The sequence below is a fragment of the Gobio gobio genome (assembly GCF_949357685.1).
Source record: "Gobio gobio genome assembly, chromosome: 16".
Classification (NCBI taxonomy): domain Eukaryota; kingdom Metazoa; phylum Chordata; class Actinopteri; order Cypriniformes; family Gobionidae; genus Gobio; species Gobio gobio.
This window is the reverse complement of record NC_137109.1, coordinates 46065933-46087827: the sequence shown is the minus strand read 5'-3', so window position 1 is coordinate 46087827 and position 21895 is coordinate 46065933. Positions and strand designations below refer to the sequence as shown.

General features: G+C 37.7%; 1 protein-coding gene across 1 annotated transcript in view; it reads right to left on the bottom strand.

The window, feature by feature from the left end:
• nrg2b (neuregulin 2b) overlaps nt 1-21895 on the bottom strand; it is a gene marked incomplete at its 5' end in the record, with an annotated part of 134634 nt that overhangs the window by 23768 nt on the left and 88971 nt on the right. The window contains 2 exons of the mRNA XM_079839277.1: nt 8678-8736; nt 18920-19040. Of these exons, the coding sequence (XP_079695403.1) occupies nt 8678-8736; nt 18920-19040 (180 nt within the window). The remainder of the gene's footprint in view (nt 1-8677; nt 8737-18919; nt 19041-21895) is intronic.

The window sequence follows — 21895 nt, the reverse complement described above, 5'->3', positions numbered from 1 at the left end:
ACGCAACCAATCACAGTTTGTTTTGTCATGTTTAGGGGCCTGAATATGTAATGTCGATGTCCCTGCAATAACAGACCGGCGTGCATCTATAAATTATTAATTCAAGAACGTTGTGCAAAGTTTACTGCAACAATGGAGCTGCGAACTTCACTTGAAAATCCAGCGTTTAGTTGACCCTGTAAATGCTCATTGTCACAGTAAACATGACGGTTAGACATGTGCCGATGAAGGAATTGAAAATCATCAAAGATATTTGATATTTGAAATCCAACAAAGAAATTTGCTTTACTGTTGTCAACACATTTGCTTATCCGAAGGACCACCTGGAAGACAAAAGGCAGGCCTGTAGGCCACATGAGGTGCCACATATTTATGTGTGACAGTGGGGGGAAGTTTGGTCTGATTGGTCAGTTTGAATGTTATGTGTGAGTTTTGGTCTGATTGGTCAGTTTAAAAGATTACATTTGGTTTCAGTCACATGGTCAAGGAATAGATAAAGGATTGGAACTGTGGCTCTCTTCTCTCTTTTCCTGTGGCTCTTGAAGTCATCTGGGCTTCTCTTCTCTCTCCTCATCTCTCTCTCTCTCTCTCTTCTCTCTCTCTCATCTCTCTCTCTCTTCTCTCTCTCATCTCTCCTCTCCCTCTCTCTCTCTTCTCTCTCTCTTCTCTCTCTCATCTCTCATCTCTCTCTCTCTCTCTCTCCTCTCTCTCTCTCTCTCTCTCTCTCTCTCTCTCTCTCTCTCTCTCTCTCTCTCTCTCTCTCTCTCTCTCTCTCTCTCTCTCTCTCTCTCTCTCTCTGGTAACATTGTATTCATGCTGTGTACGATTAATGGTATAAGTTTATCATCTCATTCATCCATTTTGAAACTATTTTAAGTGTAACCATAACCAGATTTTGTCATTAAATCCTTTCTATTCAAATACTGTGCTAACTAGTTTTGATTAAAGGCCTTTGCACACTGAGTCCGAATTTTCGCATGCGTTTTTTCGTATTCGTAATCCGAAAAATTTGTCACGCACAGAGACCTTGCACACTGAGTCCGATGCGTATTAATTAATGTTTTACGAAAAAAACCGCAAAACAACACAAAATGCGTCTTCAAGTAGTGAGGATGTTTTTTTTTGTCCTCTCTCTTAAAAATGAAAAAATTAAATATTGGGTCCATCCACTTCTGCGATCGCGTAGAGAGGAAGGAGAGTTCCTCTTATCAAGGAGCTGCGGATTATCCAGACCGATTCAAAGTTTACTTTAGAATGTCAGTGACTCCGTTTGATGTTTGCTAGCGATACTGGAGCCACATATTAAAAAGAAGACCACAAATTTCCGTGAATCAATTCCTGAACAGAGACTGACAGCCTATGTCTAAAGGGATCCGCGCGCGGGCACACACACACACACACACACACACACACACACACACACACACACACACACACACACACACACACACACACACACACACACACACACACACACACACACACACACACACACACACACACACACACACACACACACACACACACACACACACACACACACACACACACACACACACACACACACACACACGTGGGCACTTCAAAATACCGTGAATAATTATTTCTTACGAATTCAGATTTTTAGAATGCATTTTAAGAATACTTTACCCATCTACCATTTAAAATGAACAACATGTCAAAGAGGAACGCGCACTGATGTAAACAGACCCAACGTGCATGAGCCGAGCACATGGCGGAACGAGTGAAGGAGACGCGCTGAAGTGCACATTCACTCTCTGACAGCAGAGGGCGCTGACAGAACAGCAGAAACGCAGCCGTTTCCTCGGTAACCCTCGTAAACAAATCTCATCACATAACCAATTACTTAAAGACTTAAGGCTATTCATTTTCAAACTTAAACATTTTATATTTTAATCTGGAATAAATTACATGCCCTAGATTTTGTTTGAATATGTTCTGATTGTTCAATCACACACTTTACAATAAGGCTCTATTATTTAATATTAGTTCATTCATTAAAAAACTGACAATGAAAAATACTTCTAAAGCATGTATTACTCTTAGTTAAATGTAAATGCTAGCATTTATTAACACATTATTAAAATCAAAAGTTGTAACTATTATTTAATGGATCTGAGCTAACACTAACAGTTGCCTTTTTTAACTAACATTATCAAAGAAGAATAACTTCTGTAAAAATGTAGCTATTCATTCTTTGTTAATGTTAATGCATTAACTAGTGAGACATTATTGTAAAGTGTTACCTATTGTTCTTTATAATTCTTTAGCATTTTAATCTGTTTTAAATATTTTTTACTTTATACATTTTTGTGTATTGCTTTATTGTATTTAAATGTTTGGTTCTTTTTGCCATAAGAACGTTATCAAACCTGTTATAGTATGACAAAAAATTTTTTGCAACGAATTTCAATATCGTGATAATACTGTATACCGTGATAAAAGCTTCAGCAAGTAATCGCAACATGAAAATTTGATACCGGCACATGCCTAATGATGTTGTTCTTCTTCCACAAGGAAGTTTGGCGTCACAGCATTTGTTTTCAGGCGGACCGTTAAAGGTACGCAACACACTCGTCTCTAGGACATCCTGTAGAATACAACCAATCAGATGACGACTTTGAAACTCCTGAAGTGTTTCCTGAAGTGTGCCATATGCATCAGACGTTCAGCCAACGGTCTGTGGCTGAGACTATTTAGAGGGAAAAGTTACCAATAACTGCTGGTCTAGGATGAGTTTTCTCCGTAATGATAGCAAATTGGCGAAGTAGATTTGCCAAATGCTTCAGTGCATATCTGTTTGCACTCTGAAGAGCGTCAAAGGTCGTATCTACAACGTGTTTGCAATCAAGCCAATCAAAGACATATCTGTTGATTTCTTGAACGCATTGGCCAATCAGAGGCAAGTTAGAATCCACTTACCACTCAAAAGCCGGAGTTTTCCACCCTTACAATTCATCTCATTATAACAAAATGTAGACATTATGCTAATAAGAGATTCATTGTTGGCAGCATAATTGATTATAACAGAACTTTGTGAGATTGCGATGAAGATAAGTGACAGCTTTTAGTGATTATAAAGAGAGTGCTCTGGGCGATATGATACAGCCTATATTCAGAATTAGAATAAAACATTTGTTTTTCATGCTTGACCAGCGGCCCACTGCAAAGTTTTGGGAGTGACATCCACATAGGCTAAATGTGGGATTCTCTCTCGAAATAACCAAATGGACAAGACAACAATATGATATGTCGAAATAGGTGTGCATTAAGAAGCACGCTCAGTGATTTGATTTTGGAAATCCTGGTCCAAACGCATGGTCACGCATACAATATGCATGCTCTTCTGTTCAAATTAAAAGTGGTTTGTGAGTGTAGCCACTTTAATAACAATAATTCATAGGGTGCGTTTATGCTGGGATGTGTAGGTTGTTGCGACATGTTTTATGGAAATCTATGTATTTTTAAAGGGGAAGCGCATGCCATAGCCTTACCTTCATAGGCGGAGGGTGAACCGATGATCGATGGCAATAAATACCCTTTATTGTTACGAGTGTAAAAACTAACAAAAGTTATATTTGCGGTAAAGACGATTTGAAAGCAGTAATTCTTCCATACAAAAATGTATGTTATAGATAACAAATATGATGTCCAATGTAATCTGTTCAGTAGATTTTACTACTGCTATGAATATTGTCTTGATTCTTGTTCTGCAGGCAAAATGATCAAATAAATCTTACCAAAAAAATCAACCTATTGAATGGACTGTACATTAGCTTTGTTTCAATCTAATGTTAAGAATTTAAATTGTGCACAAAATTGAGATATCGCATAAAATAATAAATATTCAAATAATAAAGCAGCATTTCCATCCCATGTGCTCAAGAGAACCAAATCGTCACTTCCTTGGAAATTGGCGCAAATTATCTGTAATAAAAATGGAAGTTGCTGCAATGGGGGAAGCCACATGGCTCTTTTTCGCAAATCATAAATGACTCGTGAGGACGAAACGCAATAAACGCTGTCATGTTATCTTGCGTTCGGATGTCTGGCGTCTGGGAACATTTTAGAATGATCATATTTGATATGCTGTGCAATGCGATTGTTCTGCTGGTTAGTCCTGTTATCCAATCACATCCACTGTTGAGCCAAAGTCATGAGGGTTTTTATTTTGTAAATGTGTTTCCATTGTTGGTTATTTGCATGCCTTTTTAGAATTTATGCGCACCTTGGCATTTTCATCCAGCACACGCATAAAAATAGGGGTGGAAACAGCTAATGACAGCCTTGTTTTCATCCACATTAAATTAAATAAAACATCTTCTTTGACTAAGGTCAACAGGAGCTGTAAAGTAGTCTAAATTTGTCCTTTTGGAACTACTGTTCTAGGTGGGTTAACTGGTTACGTTACGTTACGTTAATGCCAGTGGGTGAACCTTTCTGTGTAAACAGCCCCTTTCTGTTATTCTTGTGTGTATCATGTGAAAAGGTTTAACCTTTAGCTTTGCACAGACAAGTTTAGTTATCAATTCTATTACACTAGTCTCATGTAAACATGCCATTCAAAGTTGGGGTCAGAAAGAAAAGAAATTAACCTTATTTATTGCATTAAATTGAACGAAAGTGACAGTAAAAATATTTAAAAAATGTAATTTCATAAATGCTGTTCTTTTGAACATTATATATCGGAGAATCGCAGTAAAATCAGCATATTAAATGATTTCTGAAGGACCATGTGACAATGAAGACTAGAGCTGAAAATTCAGCTTTGCCATCACAGAAATGAATTACATTTTAAAGTATATTCCAATAGAGATGTCGAGAGAATGCATTTTTGACCAAATAAATGCGCCTGGGTGAACTTGCAAAAATATAAAGCATATACCAACCCCAAACTTTTGAACAGTATTATATATTGTTAAAGACCCCCTGTGGTGAAAATCAAGTTTTTATCATTGTTTACATGTCTATGTGGTATTTTTAATATTCTTTAAGACAAACCCTGAGTAAATTCTGAAGTCGACACCATGCAGAGTATTTTCTCCTTCAAACTGCAGTGGACCAAAGACAGTCACAAAAACACGGTTTGAAATCGATGGTGTTCTCTACGTCACAAACTACCTTGAAACCGATCACGTCAATGTGTGGGCGGGCTTTAGCATATCATTAACTATTAGGGTGGCCATTTCCATAACACCAAAAAGGAGGACACTTTGCGGCATTAAAGGTAGGGTAGGTAAGAATGATCTAAAACACTTTTGTCCAAATTTGTTTAAACTTTCGTTATATGTCAATACATAATTAAAATGTAAGTACTCTGAAAAAGAGAGTATAAAAATCGAGTGACTCTAGACTTTTTAATCTGCAATAAACACCGCTCATTATTTTCGTCCGGGATGAAACAAGTGATTGGCTTGGGCGACTGTCACTCTCTCTCGCTACCATCCCTTTTGCTCCAGGATCTGCAAACATGCGCGCACCCCAGTGTTGCCAAGTCGGGCTACTTCCACACTGTTGCCACGGGCTGTTTTTCATGTCCGCGGGTTGAAGCGACCCCAATTATGTGATATTTTGCCCCGGGATTTGCGAATTTTAGCAAGCAGCCCTACCAAAAAGACACATATTTTACCCCCCAAAATGCGATTTTTACCGGAGAAACACGATTGGGCTTGTTTTGGGCTAGTTTTGAGTAGCAATTGGGCGGATTTTGTTGTGAAAACCTGGCAACCCTGGCGCACCTGTTTGATTTGAGGAGTTCAAGAGGCTGTATTTCTGCTGGACAGGTAATCTTTCATTTTGATTATACATTTTTTTGGTTTATGTTTTCATGAAGCATGTCTCACTAGCACACGTAGCTGCCTAATATAGCTAACATAACATTACTTAGCATAAAGTTACAATGTTATACACTTAGCGAGCCATTAGTAGAGATGATAAATACTCAATATGCCTAGCTCAAGTTGATCGCTGTCGTGTTGAATTTCGCAAAATGTAACTTTAGATAACAAAATGCATGTGTAAAAGCTAGTACACCGCATCCAGGAACTTTTTTTAGAACTAAGATAGCTTTAGCTACTACCCTCTGTCTAAACTCTTTTACCATGTTCACCGGGAACTTTACCTGCACGTTTAATTCGGCCCTTGGTTTGTTTTTATATTCTCTACCTATGTTTACTGATGTTTTTATCTTGTATTTGTGTGTGTCGTAGACACTGTGTTGTGTGTGTATTTTAAACTTTACCAGTATCGGTATTCTAGCTTGATAGTGAGTGCTAAAAGACATCTTATTTGTTTATATTCATAATGATAAAGTTAGATTTTTTATTACATGTGATTCTGACATGATGTCACTACATGCACTTCTTCTCCGCTCGCCTCGGGTAAATAATGCGTCTTCCAGCTGAGCTGATCGCGGTCGGCGTAGCGCGTTCATGTGTTTTGGGGGCGTGGCTTTGGAAAGAGCCCAGAAGGGAGAAGGTGGAGTGAATGGAAATAATGAGCTGTCTTTAAAACAGTCGTGAGAGGTCTACAGACACTCAATTTTTATACTTTCTTTTTCAGAGTACTTACATTTTAATTATGTATTGATATATAAAGAAAGTTTAAACAAATTTGGAAAAAAAGTTTACCTACCCTACCTTTAAGTGAGGCAAGAACAATTGCATAGGACTCGCACAATACAATTTTGTCCATCATACTGATGGTATCGTGATACAGTGATTCTGCAATAGCCTACTCTATTCATTGCCAGACAATTTGATCTACGATAAATCTACTTGATGTAGATCCATGTGTAAGAGGCAAAAAAGGGTTTGTTCACAGTATGTGTATTTATTCAAGACATTGTAATGTCGGTTTTAAAAACTGACCACTGAGATGAACCTGTCTTGCAAAGTGCACAGTGCCAGAAAACATAACATTTCTGGACTTCTGTAACAAATACATAAATAAACAAATAATGGATTCGAAAAATAAATAAATAAATAAATACACATTTCAGTTCTTAACAAAGAAGTTCACCCTCTGCAGCAGCTCAGGCAGCTCTTCCAGAACTGAAATGATTTATATGTGTATTTATTTATTTTTCGTATTCATTATTTGTTTATTTTTTGTATTTCTGTTATTTCCAGAAGTCCAGAAATGTAATGTTTTCTGGCACTGTGCCAGATTATTTGGCTATGTATTTCTGTATGACTGGTGATGATAGACTTTACAAAGCTTTGCAGCGGAGATTTTGTCATCCTGAGGTGATGTTGCTTCTCGAAAAAATGACCTAAAAGAAGACATACCTGGGGCTCGTCGGTAACTTTTATGTTTTTCTGTGCTGGCGTGTCGGTCAATGGCGGCTTTCCCTTGACTACTAACGTCCATTTCACAGCGACACTGCGTGCTTTTTGATATAAATTCATGCTCTTTTGTCCATTCCGGATTAAATGAGGTCTGACGTTTAGGCATGTTAACGTTATGATATGACGTAGCCAGCACGTTGTGGAGGTTTGTTTATGTTTTTAACCAATGATATATCAGATATTTATTTGACACCACTTTCAGCCAATCATTTGTATGACCAGAGATCTTACGGCATTAGACGCTATGATGCTGCATCCCAATAAATATTCTAGAGCGGGGTTTTATAGGCCGATTCAGCGCAACTCCAAAAAGGAGGACAAATGAGTGTCCGGCTTGAGGCTACGCCGGACAGAGGGCTTAAAATCCGGACTGTCCGGCCAAAATCCGTACGAAGCAGCAGGGGAGTCTCAAGAGAAGGCCGGTATATTTTTATGTTGACATGAAAAACACATTATTAGCTGTTTGATAACATAGTCAAGCAAAAGGTTAATCATATGAATTACTGTTATGTGTCCGACATTGTAAAGAGCAATACCATTGTGCAGCGTTTACTACAGTAAAGTTTACTGAGTTGATCTCTGAGCTGGTGTGAGTGGGTGGGGGCGGAGCTAATTTGAATATTCATGAATCCACATATACTAAATGAAGCAAGGGTGTAGAGTTACATTCAAGCTATTTTAAGACAGAAATTAAGAGTTTTTTTCACTGGAAAAAAACGTTTAAATATGTAATTTTGGTGATCAAAGATGAGTTGATGAAATTATATACACAAGTCTTGCGGTTATACATAAAAAATTGTGTATTTTTTGTGACACTGTGTATTTTAACGTTTTATTGTGGTGCAGTTTTCCATTTAAAATGCATTATCAACAAATCATTTTCTGTGGACACAGATGCTGTCAAAGAGCTTAACTTGTATAGAACCAGAACAATCCTTTAAATGATAACAATGAGTGCTTGTCAAAAATGTCATGAATTTGTTTGATGGACTAATTCCTACTCACTTGCTTCTTGAATATAATTCTGCTCTATGGGAGCCTAATCTATATATGTTAACATGCTTTATTGTTTCACTTGCATTATAATTATCCTCTTTTCTTTATCCTTGGGGGAAAAACTGACTTTACTAATATATCAATGCATACTAAATCCATTCACATCCATGAATGTCTACTTCATAAACCAATAAAAGCTTCAAATGGGCAAACAGAGGCAGACATGTACATGCGCACACATCATAGCCAACATGCAGCTTCAGAGCAGACAGACAGACAAACAGACAGACAGGAAGAAGAAATGGACATACTGTAGAAACCGGCCATAACGGAGGTTTGACAGCGTTCACCGGTATAGTCATTTGGACACCTGATGAAGGGAAACAAACCCGCAGAGGGAGAAGGAAGGAACGAGAGGGAGGGGGTAGAGGAGAAAGAGACATGAGGAGGAAGAGGAGAGAGAGAAGGAGAGAGAGAAAGACGAGAGCAGAGAAACATGCAGTTAGAACAACAGAGAACAACCCCTGAGAGCTGTTCCACCTGAGGATGTCATCGCTGTGGTGTCACTGGAAGAGTTTGAACCTGAGGAAAGAGGGCTCATGTCATTTCATGCCATTTTTAGGATGGCTCCAAAAATGATGTGTGGGTTGGGAAGCCCGATTCATTTTAGTGAACTGATTCATTCAGATGGTTCAATTGGGTGGCAATTCCTCAAGGGGGCGCTTACCACCCTCAAAAACAGAATCCTCCATTGGGCCACAATCAAATATTAGGGAGTTATCGTCTTACTCGAGAAATATGTACACACAAAAATATGCTTGTTTAAATCTATGAATTCTGAAATCTTTAGAAAATGCTTAAATACGTTCCTAGTTCCTAGCAAGCAGCTTTGAGTCTAAATGAATGGACCAGTTCAGACAAGATGGACGTCCATTACAGTGTAATGGAAAACAATCATAGCACTTCAACAATATTACCATAGGCCTACTATTAAAGAGGACCTTTTATGGCCTTTTTTCAAAGTATTGATATTGCTTTTGACGGAGCCCTTAAAGGGACAGTTCACCCAAAAACGAAATGTTTATGTTTATCTGCTTACCCCCAGGGCATCCAAGATGTAGGTGTGTTTGTTTCTTCAGTAGAACACAAATGAAGATTTTTAACTCCAACCGTTGCAGTGTGATAGTCGTATAATGCATGTCAATGGGGATATTTTAGAGTATGAGAGCTATGAGAGTAAAAACACACAGACATACGAATCCTTATTAAACAATGCGGCTCGTGGCGACACATTGATGTCTTAAGTAGTGATTGACCGATATTGATTTTTTAGAACCGATACCGATAATTTTTGTTTTTATGTGCCCGATAACCAATATACAGAACGGATATTTAATTACTGTTATTCTTCTGTTTTTGACACGATCACCACTGAACTGAACAAACCATTTTATTTATAACAATCACTCCCTCCTTGCATAGAAAACAAAACAAATCTTATTTATACACCAATAAATAGAGGGGTCTGAAAGTGCATTAATAAAAAAAGTGCACTGTTGCTAAACTGTTTTTGTTTAAAAAATAAAATCTTCGATTAGATGGAAGGTAAAGTAAAATAAATAAAGCACATAAAAGTTATTCTAACCAATTAAAAAACAAAAACAAACAATCTAAACCACCTGGGGAAAAAATAGCATTGCTGTTTAATGTAGTTTAATACTCCCAGTTGAGCAGAACTAGGTTGTAGTGTAGAAAACAGACTCTTTCAGCATAAGCCTGTTTCGTTTGTTTTCATAAATGGCTCCGAAATGTAATACTTAATTTTAAACTACAGTTTTAGCAGATTTATAAACTGTTTAATAGGTTAAAGAGTGAAGAATAGTTCGCTGGATAATGTTAAATAACTGAATAATATTCTCTGGAATGTTGGAATATAACAAACAAAACATCATATTTTATTGCATTTCTCAAATGGTATGTTAAGTTATATCAGAATTATTAATGTTTTTGTCGTTCTAGATCATGAAATATCTGCTGACAAACTGATGTTTATCTATGCATTTACACAGAACTACTCAAACTGCGATCGTTCGCGGAGATAATAAATAATTAATTTCCATAGAGTTGTTTACTTCGATGGTCATTAGCGAATTAATGGTTAAATAAATGTTTATATAATTAATTACGGTGTTTTAAACAAGTGAATCTTGTTAAAGTTATATGCGGTGGCCGTGGAGCATTTCCTGAGCATCAACCCGCTGCGTGAACAGCAAAATACAGACGACTTCACGAGACTAATGATGACAACAGAGAGAGAATTAAATTCAGCGCTTTAATTTCCAACATGTGCTCATTCATGGCTGTATTATTTAATTCATGCAAAGTTGCATCTGTATTTGGACAGGACTTGACAGATTATTTTACGTGACTCGGTGAGCTTGTCTCTAAGAGAGACGAGCTCACGGAGGCATGTAAAATAATCCGTCAAATCCTGAGTAAACTAGCTAGATTTCAGGCATTTATGTAACATCTAATTTTGTGTATTAATGTCTCATGTTAAATAAAGTTTACTAATTACAGCAAAGCAGGCAAGTATACTTTACCTGTGCACGCTGTTGTCTCGTCTCGCCTCAGATGCGCTGTAATGCCGATCCTGCGCGCAGTTTTCAAAGTGCCCAGAAAATGGCGGCCTTTATCGGTAAATCCGATATTACAAAACCGATATCCGATTATGGTAAAATGCTTAAATATCGGGGAAAATATTGGTAAATCGATATATCAGTTGATCACTAGTCTTAACACACGAAACTATCAGTTTCTGCGAGAAACCCAACAGTATTTATGTTATTTTTTTTATCTCTTATCAGACGAATGTCAGCTAGTATTCTCAGCGCCATAACTTCCGGTGAATAAGGTCAAAATACTGGCGCGATCAAAGATATATATACATAGATGCCTCATTCGACCGATCCGCGCAGGCACTAATGAGGAATCTATGTATATATCTATGATCGCGCCAGTATTTTGCATGTGTTTTGACCTTATTCGCCGGAAGTGATGGCGCGGAGACGGCTGATGCAGAGCCATAGAAAAAAATTCAATACATTTTTAAATATGGATATTTTCTTACACAAACGCATCGATTTGCTTCAGAAGGCCTTTATTAACACCCCGGAGCCGTGTGGAGTGTGTTATTAGACGGACAGATGCATTTTTTATGGATTTCAAAAACAGAGCAACTATTACTGCTATTATAAAGCTTGGATTAGCCTGAACATTTTTAATATAACTCAGATTTTATTCATCTGAAAGAAGAATGTCATATGCACCTCGGATGACTTGAGGGTGAGTAAATCATGGGCTAATTTTCATTTTTGGGTGAACTATCCCTTTAAAGAGGCTTGGTGAAGGAAAAAGGAAAAATTATAACGCAAATATTTTTTCCTCCCCCGAGAAACTTTGCATTCGCTCGCAAAACTTCCGAGTTCTTGATGTAGCCTAACGCAAAACTTTTCCATAACCATGTCCCTTTAGAGCAGGGGTGGGCAATTCCAGTCCTCAAGGGCCACAGTCCTGCAGAATTTAGCTCCAACCCTGATAAAACTCACCTGCCTGTAGCCTTCTAGTAATCCTGAAGACATTGATTAACTGGTTCAGGTGTGTTTGATTAGGGTTGGAGCTAAACTCTGCAGGACGGTGGGCTTTGAGGACTGGAATTGCCCACCCCTGCTTTAGAGTCTCCGTAGGATTTCATGCTTGAATGTTCCAAAAAATATTACGATTTCACATATATGACATTGTTGCAGCCTCTCTCTTCCCAGTTTGTCATATAGCGCTCTGTTTAGTTCCTGTCTCTATGACAGTGTTTCCCAACCACGATCCTGGAGGCACACCAACACTTCACATTTTGCATGTCTCCTTGATCTGCCACGCCCATTTCAGGTCTTTGAGTCTCCACTAATAAGATGTTCATTTGAATCAGGTGTGTTTGATTAGGGACACATGCAAAATGTGCAGTGTTGGTGAGCCTCCAGGATCGTGGTTGGGAAACACTACTCTATGAAGCCTCTCCTTCTGAAAAGCGCACTGGGCTCTGATTGGTTGTCTGGACCAGTGTGCTGTGATTGGTCAATGGCTTCGAGTGTGTTTTGGAAATGTCACACCCCGTACTGTAACTGTGAGTTTCAATACACTTCTAACGCAACTCAACCAGGCCTCACCCCTTTACTCTGCATTAATAATGAGGAATGTGATGTGTACATTCCCGGAAGAAAACTCGAGACTACAATGGAGGCGTTTCAGGGAGTTCAGAAACAGTGCGCACTGATACAGGGAATAACTTTGGAGTGACTTTGTGCTTTGTAACTTTGCAGACCTTTTCCCATGCTTAAACAGCAACATTACACACTAAAGAAAGTAAAAAATTAAAAAAAACATAGTAGGACCCCTTTAATACTGAAGTCATCAGGGTTAATTTTACAGTAAATATAGTCAATAACTGAGAGAGTGTTAGAGAGTGCATATGCGGAGTGATATGTGAGACACGAAAGAAGCGCCAGCCTCAAATACCCGGATTATCGTCATTATACAGCCGGAAAACTGGGGAATAACTGACCTCGGCTGACCAAGCATTTCAGACAGCTGTGTAATAATGTGGGTTCTGAATTCTCAATAATATGATATAAGAATAATATTATGTTATATGCACATTCATATTTCTATTTATCATACTTAGGTGTGTAGTGAAGTCGGACACTTTATGCTTCCCGTACTGACCCTTGCACGGTATTCATCACATACTTTATCACAGATGAAGTGGAACAGATGTAAGATTTGTCAGATGTTTCATACATTTTCATGTAGCAGTAACACATCTCATTCAATACTTTATGTACGGTCCACTCAGCGCTTATTGAAGACGGACACACCTATTGCAGTAGCCATTTCTCCACTGTCATGTGACCTGTAACAATAACCTAAGCAATCCTGACCTGACCAAATTGACCAGTAGCCTAAAGGTCATTGCAAAAAAAAAAAACGGCTCAGAAAAGTGACACTAGTTTAGGGAAAGAACATAATTTATGTACATATATCACTTGACTTGCTTGACTACTTTGTGATCTAATGCAATAAAATTAATGCAATTTTAAGCATGCTGTAGGTGCCCAAATACTCTTCGGGCCAACAGTAGATCAAACATAATCGGAAGCTTTACTTCCTCATAAAATGCCAATCAGTTCCACTTCTGTGATGGTCTATAAGACCTCATGTTAATGAGGAGAATGTCCTAAGACAAACAGGAGCGAAATAAGGTCCCTAAAAGCTTCATAATGGTGCCAAAAGCTTCGTCTAGTCACAAGTTTTCATTATTTATATACTGAGGCTATTTTAGAGTTCAGTTCTACTGGGGAATTCACCATTCAGCCTGTCTGTAGAATTTACTGCAGAGGTCAATGGGACAGGCTGCATTTCATCTGCCTCAGGAGCTACAGTAACACACACACACACACACACACACACACAACATGTTAAGGTATTGTCTCTGAAATACGGCTGGGAGGTATGACACATATATATATATATAAACAGTAGAAATGTGCCAACCGGTAGAGATTTTGCTAAACCTTTTATACTGCGGTCAATATATTTGTGCTAAATTTGATAATGAAAACATTCATTGTTTAAGACCTTTTTTGGTCTCGGTCGTGTGGGAAAATTTACTCTTTTGGCTCCACGGATTATCCAAAGGTAATAACGGTTTTAATTAACCTTTTTGAAATTCTGCCCAAATTCAGTATTTGTAAATGCAAATTTACTAATAAAAAACACAACTTTATGGTTTTACGGAGTAAAGCCAGGCTGTATAATTAGACATTTTTAAATAGAAAAAAGATTTGAAATAATTGAGAGCTGTATAAAGCATTTTAATTATATATTTATTTAAATGTGTTTTGCACTTTATTTTGTTTTCTATAATTCCACCCAGATTATTCCTTTTAGTTTATTTTACTTTTATTTTTTATATATACCTTTTTAAGGGTTTAATGTTTATATTTTTGCATTTGATATGCAAATACAGGGAGTGCAGAATTATTAGGCACGTTGATTTTCTGATAATATTTTTTTTCCAGGCACATTTGACCAATTCCAAACCACAGTAATCCTAATAACTACTATTGATTTAGTATTTAATAATGTATAAGTGATATATAATTGTTCATGAAGGCTGGAAATGAAAATCACCTTATATTCAGGTGTGCAGAATTATTAGGCATGTTTTCTTTTACAGATAAATTGAGCCAAAAAAGAGATTTAACTCAGACTGAAAAGTCAAAAAGTATTAAATGCCCATGAGAAGGATGCAATACTAATGCAATACTAGACATTGCAGTTAAGGCATGACCATTGGACAGTGAAATGCTCGTTGGGTCAGCAGGATCTGACAAAAACAGGTGGTGAAGAAAAGACACCTGTTAACTGCAAAAGAATTAAGAATTAAGGTGAAGAATTAAGGGTGAAACCATCAGGAACCCTTTAGTCTCCAGCGCCACCATTTTCCAGAGCTGCAACCTACCTGGAGTCTCCAGAAGTGCAAGGTGTCAGGATCTCAGAGACTTCAGTTAGGAAAAGAATCCTAAAAAATGACCCCCACTAGATAAGAATCACAAGCTGAAGTGTTGTAAAATACATGAAGAAGGTTTTTTTATAGGCTTTATGGACAGATAGGTTGAGAGTGACTCTTGAAGGACCAGCACCACATCCTCTAGTACCACTGTTTGAAGAATTCATCTTCCAGAATCTGGCAGTACGTTTTGGGAGTTCATTTTAGTCCATCCTGAAGTCCGTTTTGCAGAGATGGACTAAAAATGAACTCCCAAAACGTACTGCCAGATTCTGGAAGATGAATTCTTCAAACAGTGGTACTAGAGGATGTGGTGCTGGTCCTTCAAGAGTCACTCTCAACCTATCTGTCCATTAAGCCTATAAAAAAACCTTCTTCATGTATTTTACAACACTTCAGCTTATGATTCTTATCTAGTGGGGGTCATTTTTTAGGATTCTTTACCTAACTGAAGTCTCTGAGATCCTGACACCTTGCACTTCTGGAGACTCCAGGTAGGTTGCAGCTCTGGAAAATGGTGGCGCTGGAGACTAAAGGGTTCCTGATGGTTTCACCCTTAATTCTTCACCTTAATTCTTTTGCAGTTAACAGGTGTCTTTTCTTCACCACCTGTTTTTGTCAGATCCTGCTGACCCAACGAGCATTTCACTGTCCAATGGTCATGCCTTAACTGTAATGTCTAGTATTGCATTAGTATTGCATCCTTCTCATGGGCATTTAATACTTTTTGACTTTTCAGTCTGAGTTAAATCTCTTTTTTGGCTCAATTTATCTGTAAAAGAAAACATGCCTAATAATTCTGCACACCTGAATATAAGGTGTTTTTCATTTCCAGCCTTCATGAACAATTATATATCACTTAAACATTATTAAGTACTAAATCAATAGTAGTTATTAGGATTACTGTGGTTTGGAATTGGTAAAATGTGCCTGGAAAAAAAATATGATCAGAAAATCAACGTGCCTAATGATTCTGCACTCCCTGTATATATATTTAAAATATTGCACTACATAATAAAATTATAGAAAATTTAAATATAGTATTTTATATATATATATATATATATATATATATATATATATATATATATATATATATATATATATATATATATATATATATATATATATATATATATATATATAATATCTTGCACCAATCACATAAAAAAGAGACAGTACTCAATGAGATGAAGTACGATTCATTTATAATATATATTTAATTCACTGAATCTCCACCACAAATAACTACAGTGATACTGTTACCAAGATATAAAATGTCTTACACCGTGGTAAAAGATTTTGGTCATACCGCCCACTTGTACTGTGAAGTAAAGCTTTAAGCGCTGTTGAAGACAAACTTGCAGGCATATAAGTGAATCACTGTGTCAAGAAAGCCAAGAGCAACACACACTATTTCCAAATCAGTCTGCGCTTCCCTGAGGGCCATTAACCCTTCAGACGCTCTGTTCTGTAAATTAAAGAGATCGACTTGACGAGTCACAGTTAAAGGATGACATCTCCCTAAAGGGTTTGAGCCTTAAACAGCTTTAATGGCTTTGTTTCTCTTCCTTTAAAAAATTGCCGCACACACCGTAAATCTGAGCTGCCCTGTCGGAAACGGCTGATAAGAACGGAGCATTGTGTCCATGCTATCACCGGGGAGCAGTAACTCAGCGCACTATTGATAACGCGGCAGTATACATCGACAGACCTGACAGACGACATGGCAAACCTTTTCCCCTTCCTCCAGACCCTCAGATACACTGTCATTTCTTTGGCTCTCTCTAGACTAGCACTATTCAATTAATGTTACAAGAGTTTCGAAATTTCTTTCCCAGCAAAGGTCCAAACAATTATAACTTACACTGTTTCAGGATCCTATACGTTGCAGCATTGTGTGCATGTAGAAATTAATAAAATGCCTTTTAAATTCCTGAATTTGAACTGAGTTTGGAAGTGAAATGGAATGAAATTCTAATACGTTCATATAACTGCTCTTACTGTACTTCTTAAAGGGTTAGTTCGCCCCAAAATTAAATTTATCCCATAATTTACTCACCCTCAAGCCATCGTAGGTGTGTACTTTCAGCCAAACACAATCTGATATTAGATAATATCCTGGATTTTCCCAGCTTTGTAATGGCATTGAATAGTGTCCGAGTTTTTGAAGCTCCAAAAAGCGCATTCCAGTAACTCGTGAACGCACATACGGCCATTGATGGAAGCCAGTGATTGTAGATTATAAAGTTTTAAATATGGACGTTTTTCTTACAAAAATGCATCACTTCACTTCAGAAGGCATTTATTAACCCACTGGAGTTGTTTGGATTACTTTTATGATGATGGAAGTGCTTTTTGGAGCTTCAAAAACTCATTCAATGCCAGCTGGGAAGAGCCAGGAGTCATACACCTAAGATGGCTTGAGGGTAAATTATGGGATAATTTCGTTTTTGGGTGAACAATTCCATTACACTAGCCGAATTTAGCCACGCCCACAACATTTAAGGTTGGGAAGTTCCGTCTGGACTTGATCCGTTGTGGAGCAACTATGCTCGAACCAGATCAAATTGTCAAATTGTCTTTATACGATGATGCAGAGATGATCAACAGTGATGTAATCATCCATGTCACCAAAGAGTGCTTGGGTTGAATTCGTTCTAATCCTATACGGAGAACTAGCCTTCACCTTCACTATTTCTCTCAAAAATGATGATCGTGTTGGTAAGTACTCCGTGTATCTTTAAATAATTTTTTACAACACCGGCAAAGATCGTTTACACTCATCTTCTTCTTCTACTTCTTCCAGTGTGTGTGCAGTTGAGTTCTGTTGATAACTATGCGTTGCTCTGATTGGTTGTAGCTCTATCCAATTGAGTGCAGAGGCATTTTCTTTCCTGGTTCGGTTGAAACACGCCCCATAATCACAGCCCAATGGAGCAGAACCAGACTCATATTCTGACTAAAATCTGAGTATGACGACGTCAGGCTACCATTACACATTTTATCAGTACAAATTAACCATAATCATATTATCATACACTCTAAAAAATGCTGGGTTAGAATTAACCCAATGAAAATGGACTAACCCAGCAATTGGGTCATTTTAACCCAGCATTTGGGTTGTTTTAACCCAGCGGTGTTTGCTAAAATATTTGCTTAAAACAACCCAATTGCTGGGTTAAAACAACCCAATCGCTGACTTTTTTAGAGTGTACACAGAACATCAAGGTTGCAAAGTTTTCAGAAGATTTCCAGGATTTTTTTTACATTTTGGGAAACTTTTGGAAAGTTTCTAGAAATGTATCAGAACTTTTCCGCACCTTTGCAACACTACACAACATACAGGGTATTTCCAGAAGTTGGTTGTTGAATTTCTCAGATGCAGTGTTGCTAGTGTTAAGTAAAAGTGTTCTGCATTTGAAATAAAGCTAAAATAAAATATAAATATCAGAATCAAATCTAGATAAAAATTTGAAATGCCTTGGCAACTAACTAAAATGAGTTTAAATTGAAGCACTAAACTGAATTAAAAACTAAGTTAGCTATATAGAAAATAAAAACTAATAAAAATGACAGAAGCACACAACAAAATGTCCTAAACTTAAAAAAAAAAAAAAAAAGATAATTCAAAATATTAATAAATAATACTAAAATAACTGCTCTGATGGCAGGAACAATTCTTATTGTGGAATTTATGTATAGGTCAGGGGCCATTATTAAGTGCTATCAACTTTTGTTGCATTACTTTTTAATAGTTTTAATCTAGATTAAAATGTTAATTTGACAGTCCTGGTCTGGTGATGCCAAACCAATGTTTCAATGAACACTCTGTGTGTAATCAAATATAAGCCCACAAACTGACCAATGAAAAGTTTATGGATTGTCAACGTGAGATCAAATGAATGTGTGATGAATGTGTGTAACTTACTTGCAGGACAGCTGATTTATACCATGTATGAAATAACAGTCTCCACCGTTAACGCAGTGTGTCTTCTCGGTTTCGTTGCACTTCCTGGCGTGACTTGAGCCCGGAGACAATGTGGTGGTTACTATAGAAACATACGGACACACACACACACACACACACACACACACACACACACACACACACACACACACACACACACACACACACACACACACACACACACACACACACACACACACACACACACACACACACACACACACACACACACACACACACACACACACACACACACACACACACACACACACACACACACACACACACACACACACACACACACACACACACACACACACACACACACACACACACACACACACACACACACACACAGAGAAAGTCAGAGATGAGCATCATACATTAGTTAACATTGTGAAAAATGTCTCAATGTTCTGAATGAAATATGAGCAAACTGCACAGTATTACTCTAGGCTGCCGACTACTTTTCAATAAGTAGCATATGAAACAGAATGCAGTTTAACTGTCCCTTGCTCCATTGTTGTCACATGACCTTACAACTATGTTGAATTCACTGTGAGTGGCATCTTTAAATAAACTTTCTGTTAAATATATTTTCATGTGGCAGTTTGATCAAACAGTGTGTCAAAGGAGATACAAATCTTAGTTTCTATAGCTTTCGGTTCACAGTGCAAATGCAAGGTTGAGTGCAATGCGTTGTGGGTTACAATAGGCTGGCATTATGCAATTTGTTACATTGTAGGTACATAACAGGAAGTGAGACTGGAATTGCTGACGACTCTTTTCAGCAGTTCAGAATCGATTCTTTCCTTTAGGAGACAATAACTATTTGCAATGTATTTGCAATCTTTGAAACTTCGCAGAGCTTTTACATTCACTAACAGCTATATTGGAAAAAAACATGGGAAAAAAGAAAAGGTAACACTTCAATTTACAGTGTCATTGTTACTCATGTTACATGTAGTTACAGTAATAATAAATATAAATTATGCATAATTACATGCTATTAACCTTAAACCAAACCCTCATCCTAACCCTGTAGTAAGTATTAAATGTATTATTACACTGTACAGTATACTGACACTTTAAAATAAAGTGTAACCAAAGAAAATAATGGCACTAGCATTGGCATTTGACCATGATCAAAACTGTGTTTCTACTCAGAGAACAACAGGACAGAGATCTGTTTGGGTTCACCCCATCCTCCAACGCCGCCAAATAAAACCGCTGCCACGCCAACCTGTTACTGTAAACAAAAGCTTGCAACCCTGTCAATTCTGTCATTATCGTCCCAAACCCATAGAGACAGAGCGTATTTAGGCCATGCCCACACCGGGGGGGGGGGGGGGGGGGGGGGCACAATCCAACGCTCTCCATTGACTTTGCATTGCGTGAGGCTGCATCCTTGTCATTTCGGACTTATAACAAAAAACAGAACAATGTCTGATATGTGAGCTGATATGTGACAAAGTGTACAGCAAACAAGCTAAAAAACACAGAAATAAGTTTTTATAAGCTGTCGACCCAAAAAAACGAGAGTTTAAGGAGACAAAAGTGGATAAAGGCAGTAAAACGTGACGCTTCAGCAGGAAGAATGGGTACATTTTGGGATCCTGACACTCAGTATGCGTATGTGTGCAGTAAATATGTTGTCACTGTTAAGTCAAATATCCAAATGTCAGGTTTATATTTTATATTTCCTGTCGCTGATCACGTTCCCCTCTAGTGGGTGTACTTCTCAGTGTAATATAACATGTCGCGCTCCGTCTCAATGGCCTGTATCCACTTTTTTGTCCTTAAACGCTCATTTTTTGGGGTCAATAGTTTATAAAAACTTCTGGGTTTTTGGTTGTGGCTTTTGTTTAGCTTGTTTGCTGTACACTTTTTCACATATCCGCTTTTAGACATTGTTCTGTTTTTTGTTATAAGTCCGAAATGACAAGGATGCTGCTTCACGCAATGCAGAGTCAATGGAGAGCGATCGATTGTTTTCCCCCCCGGTGGGCGTGGTCTTTAGATTATGACGCGTGTCTCTATAAGACCTTCGTTCATCTTTGGAACACAATTGAAGATCTATTTGAACTATTTGAAGAAACACAACTGAAAATTTGACGCTTCAAAAAGTTTATAAAGAGCTCGTAAAACTAATCTATATGAATTGAATCGGTTTAGTCGACATTTTCTGAAGAGACTGGATCGCTTTATATGGTGAACAGAGTTAATTTAGGCTTTTATTCACATTTAAAGGCCCACTGAAGTGCCTTGGACCGCGCAGCATTATTCAATGTGTTGACATAATTTCCATTGAAACGGCTCCAGCTGTTAGCAGCTCCTCCCCTTTTTTGAAACAGCCAATAGCGTTTCTTTATTACCACAGTTTGACTAGAGCCTTTCTGTTTTTTTAAAGCCAGTTTCCTCCGAATCTAACTGTCTATCATCATAATCTCTTCCATATCGGTTTGAAATACAGCACTCTGTGCAGCATTTAAATGGGTCCGATATGTTTTGTTGTCTGCGCTGACTCTGGTCCAGACTATGTGTGTGCGCTACTCCGGTGCACGTGAAACTATCGTGAACCCAGACTTCATGAAAACATGAAAACATATTTACACCGTCTGAATCGTTTCCTATCGCATATATAGTGCGCTATGTGCCGTTCACCATGTAGAAAATAGTAAATGCGTGAACAACTGATTGTTTTCAGACGCAGTTCAGGGTCTATTTATAATGCAGGGGGCGGGACTTCAGATTCTAAAGAGCATTTGATTGGACAGAAGATTTGATGAGTAGTTGAAGTCTGCGATGATGTCATCAAAATCTGTGATTCGTTTTAACGGAAGTGATAGACTGTAAGTTTTGAATGCTTATATCGCCTAAATGCCAATTTTGTCATTGTTTTGGAACACACCAGCGTATTCATAACATTAAGGCAAA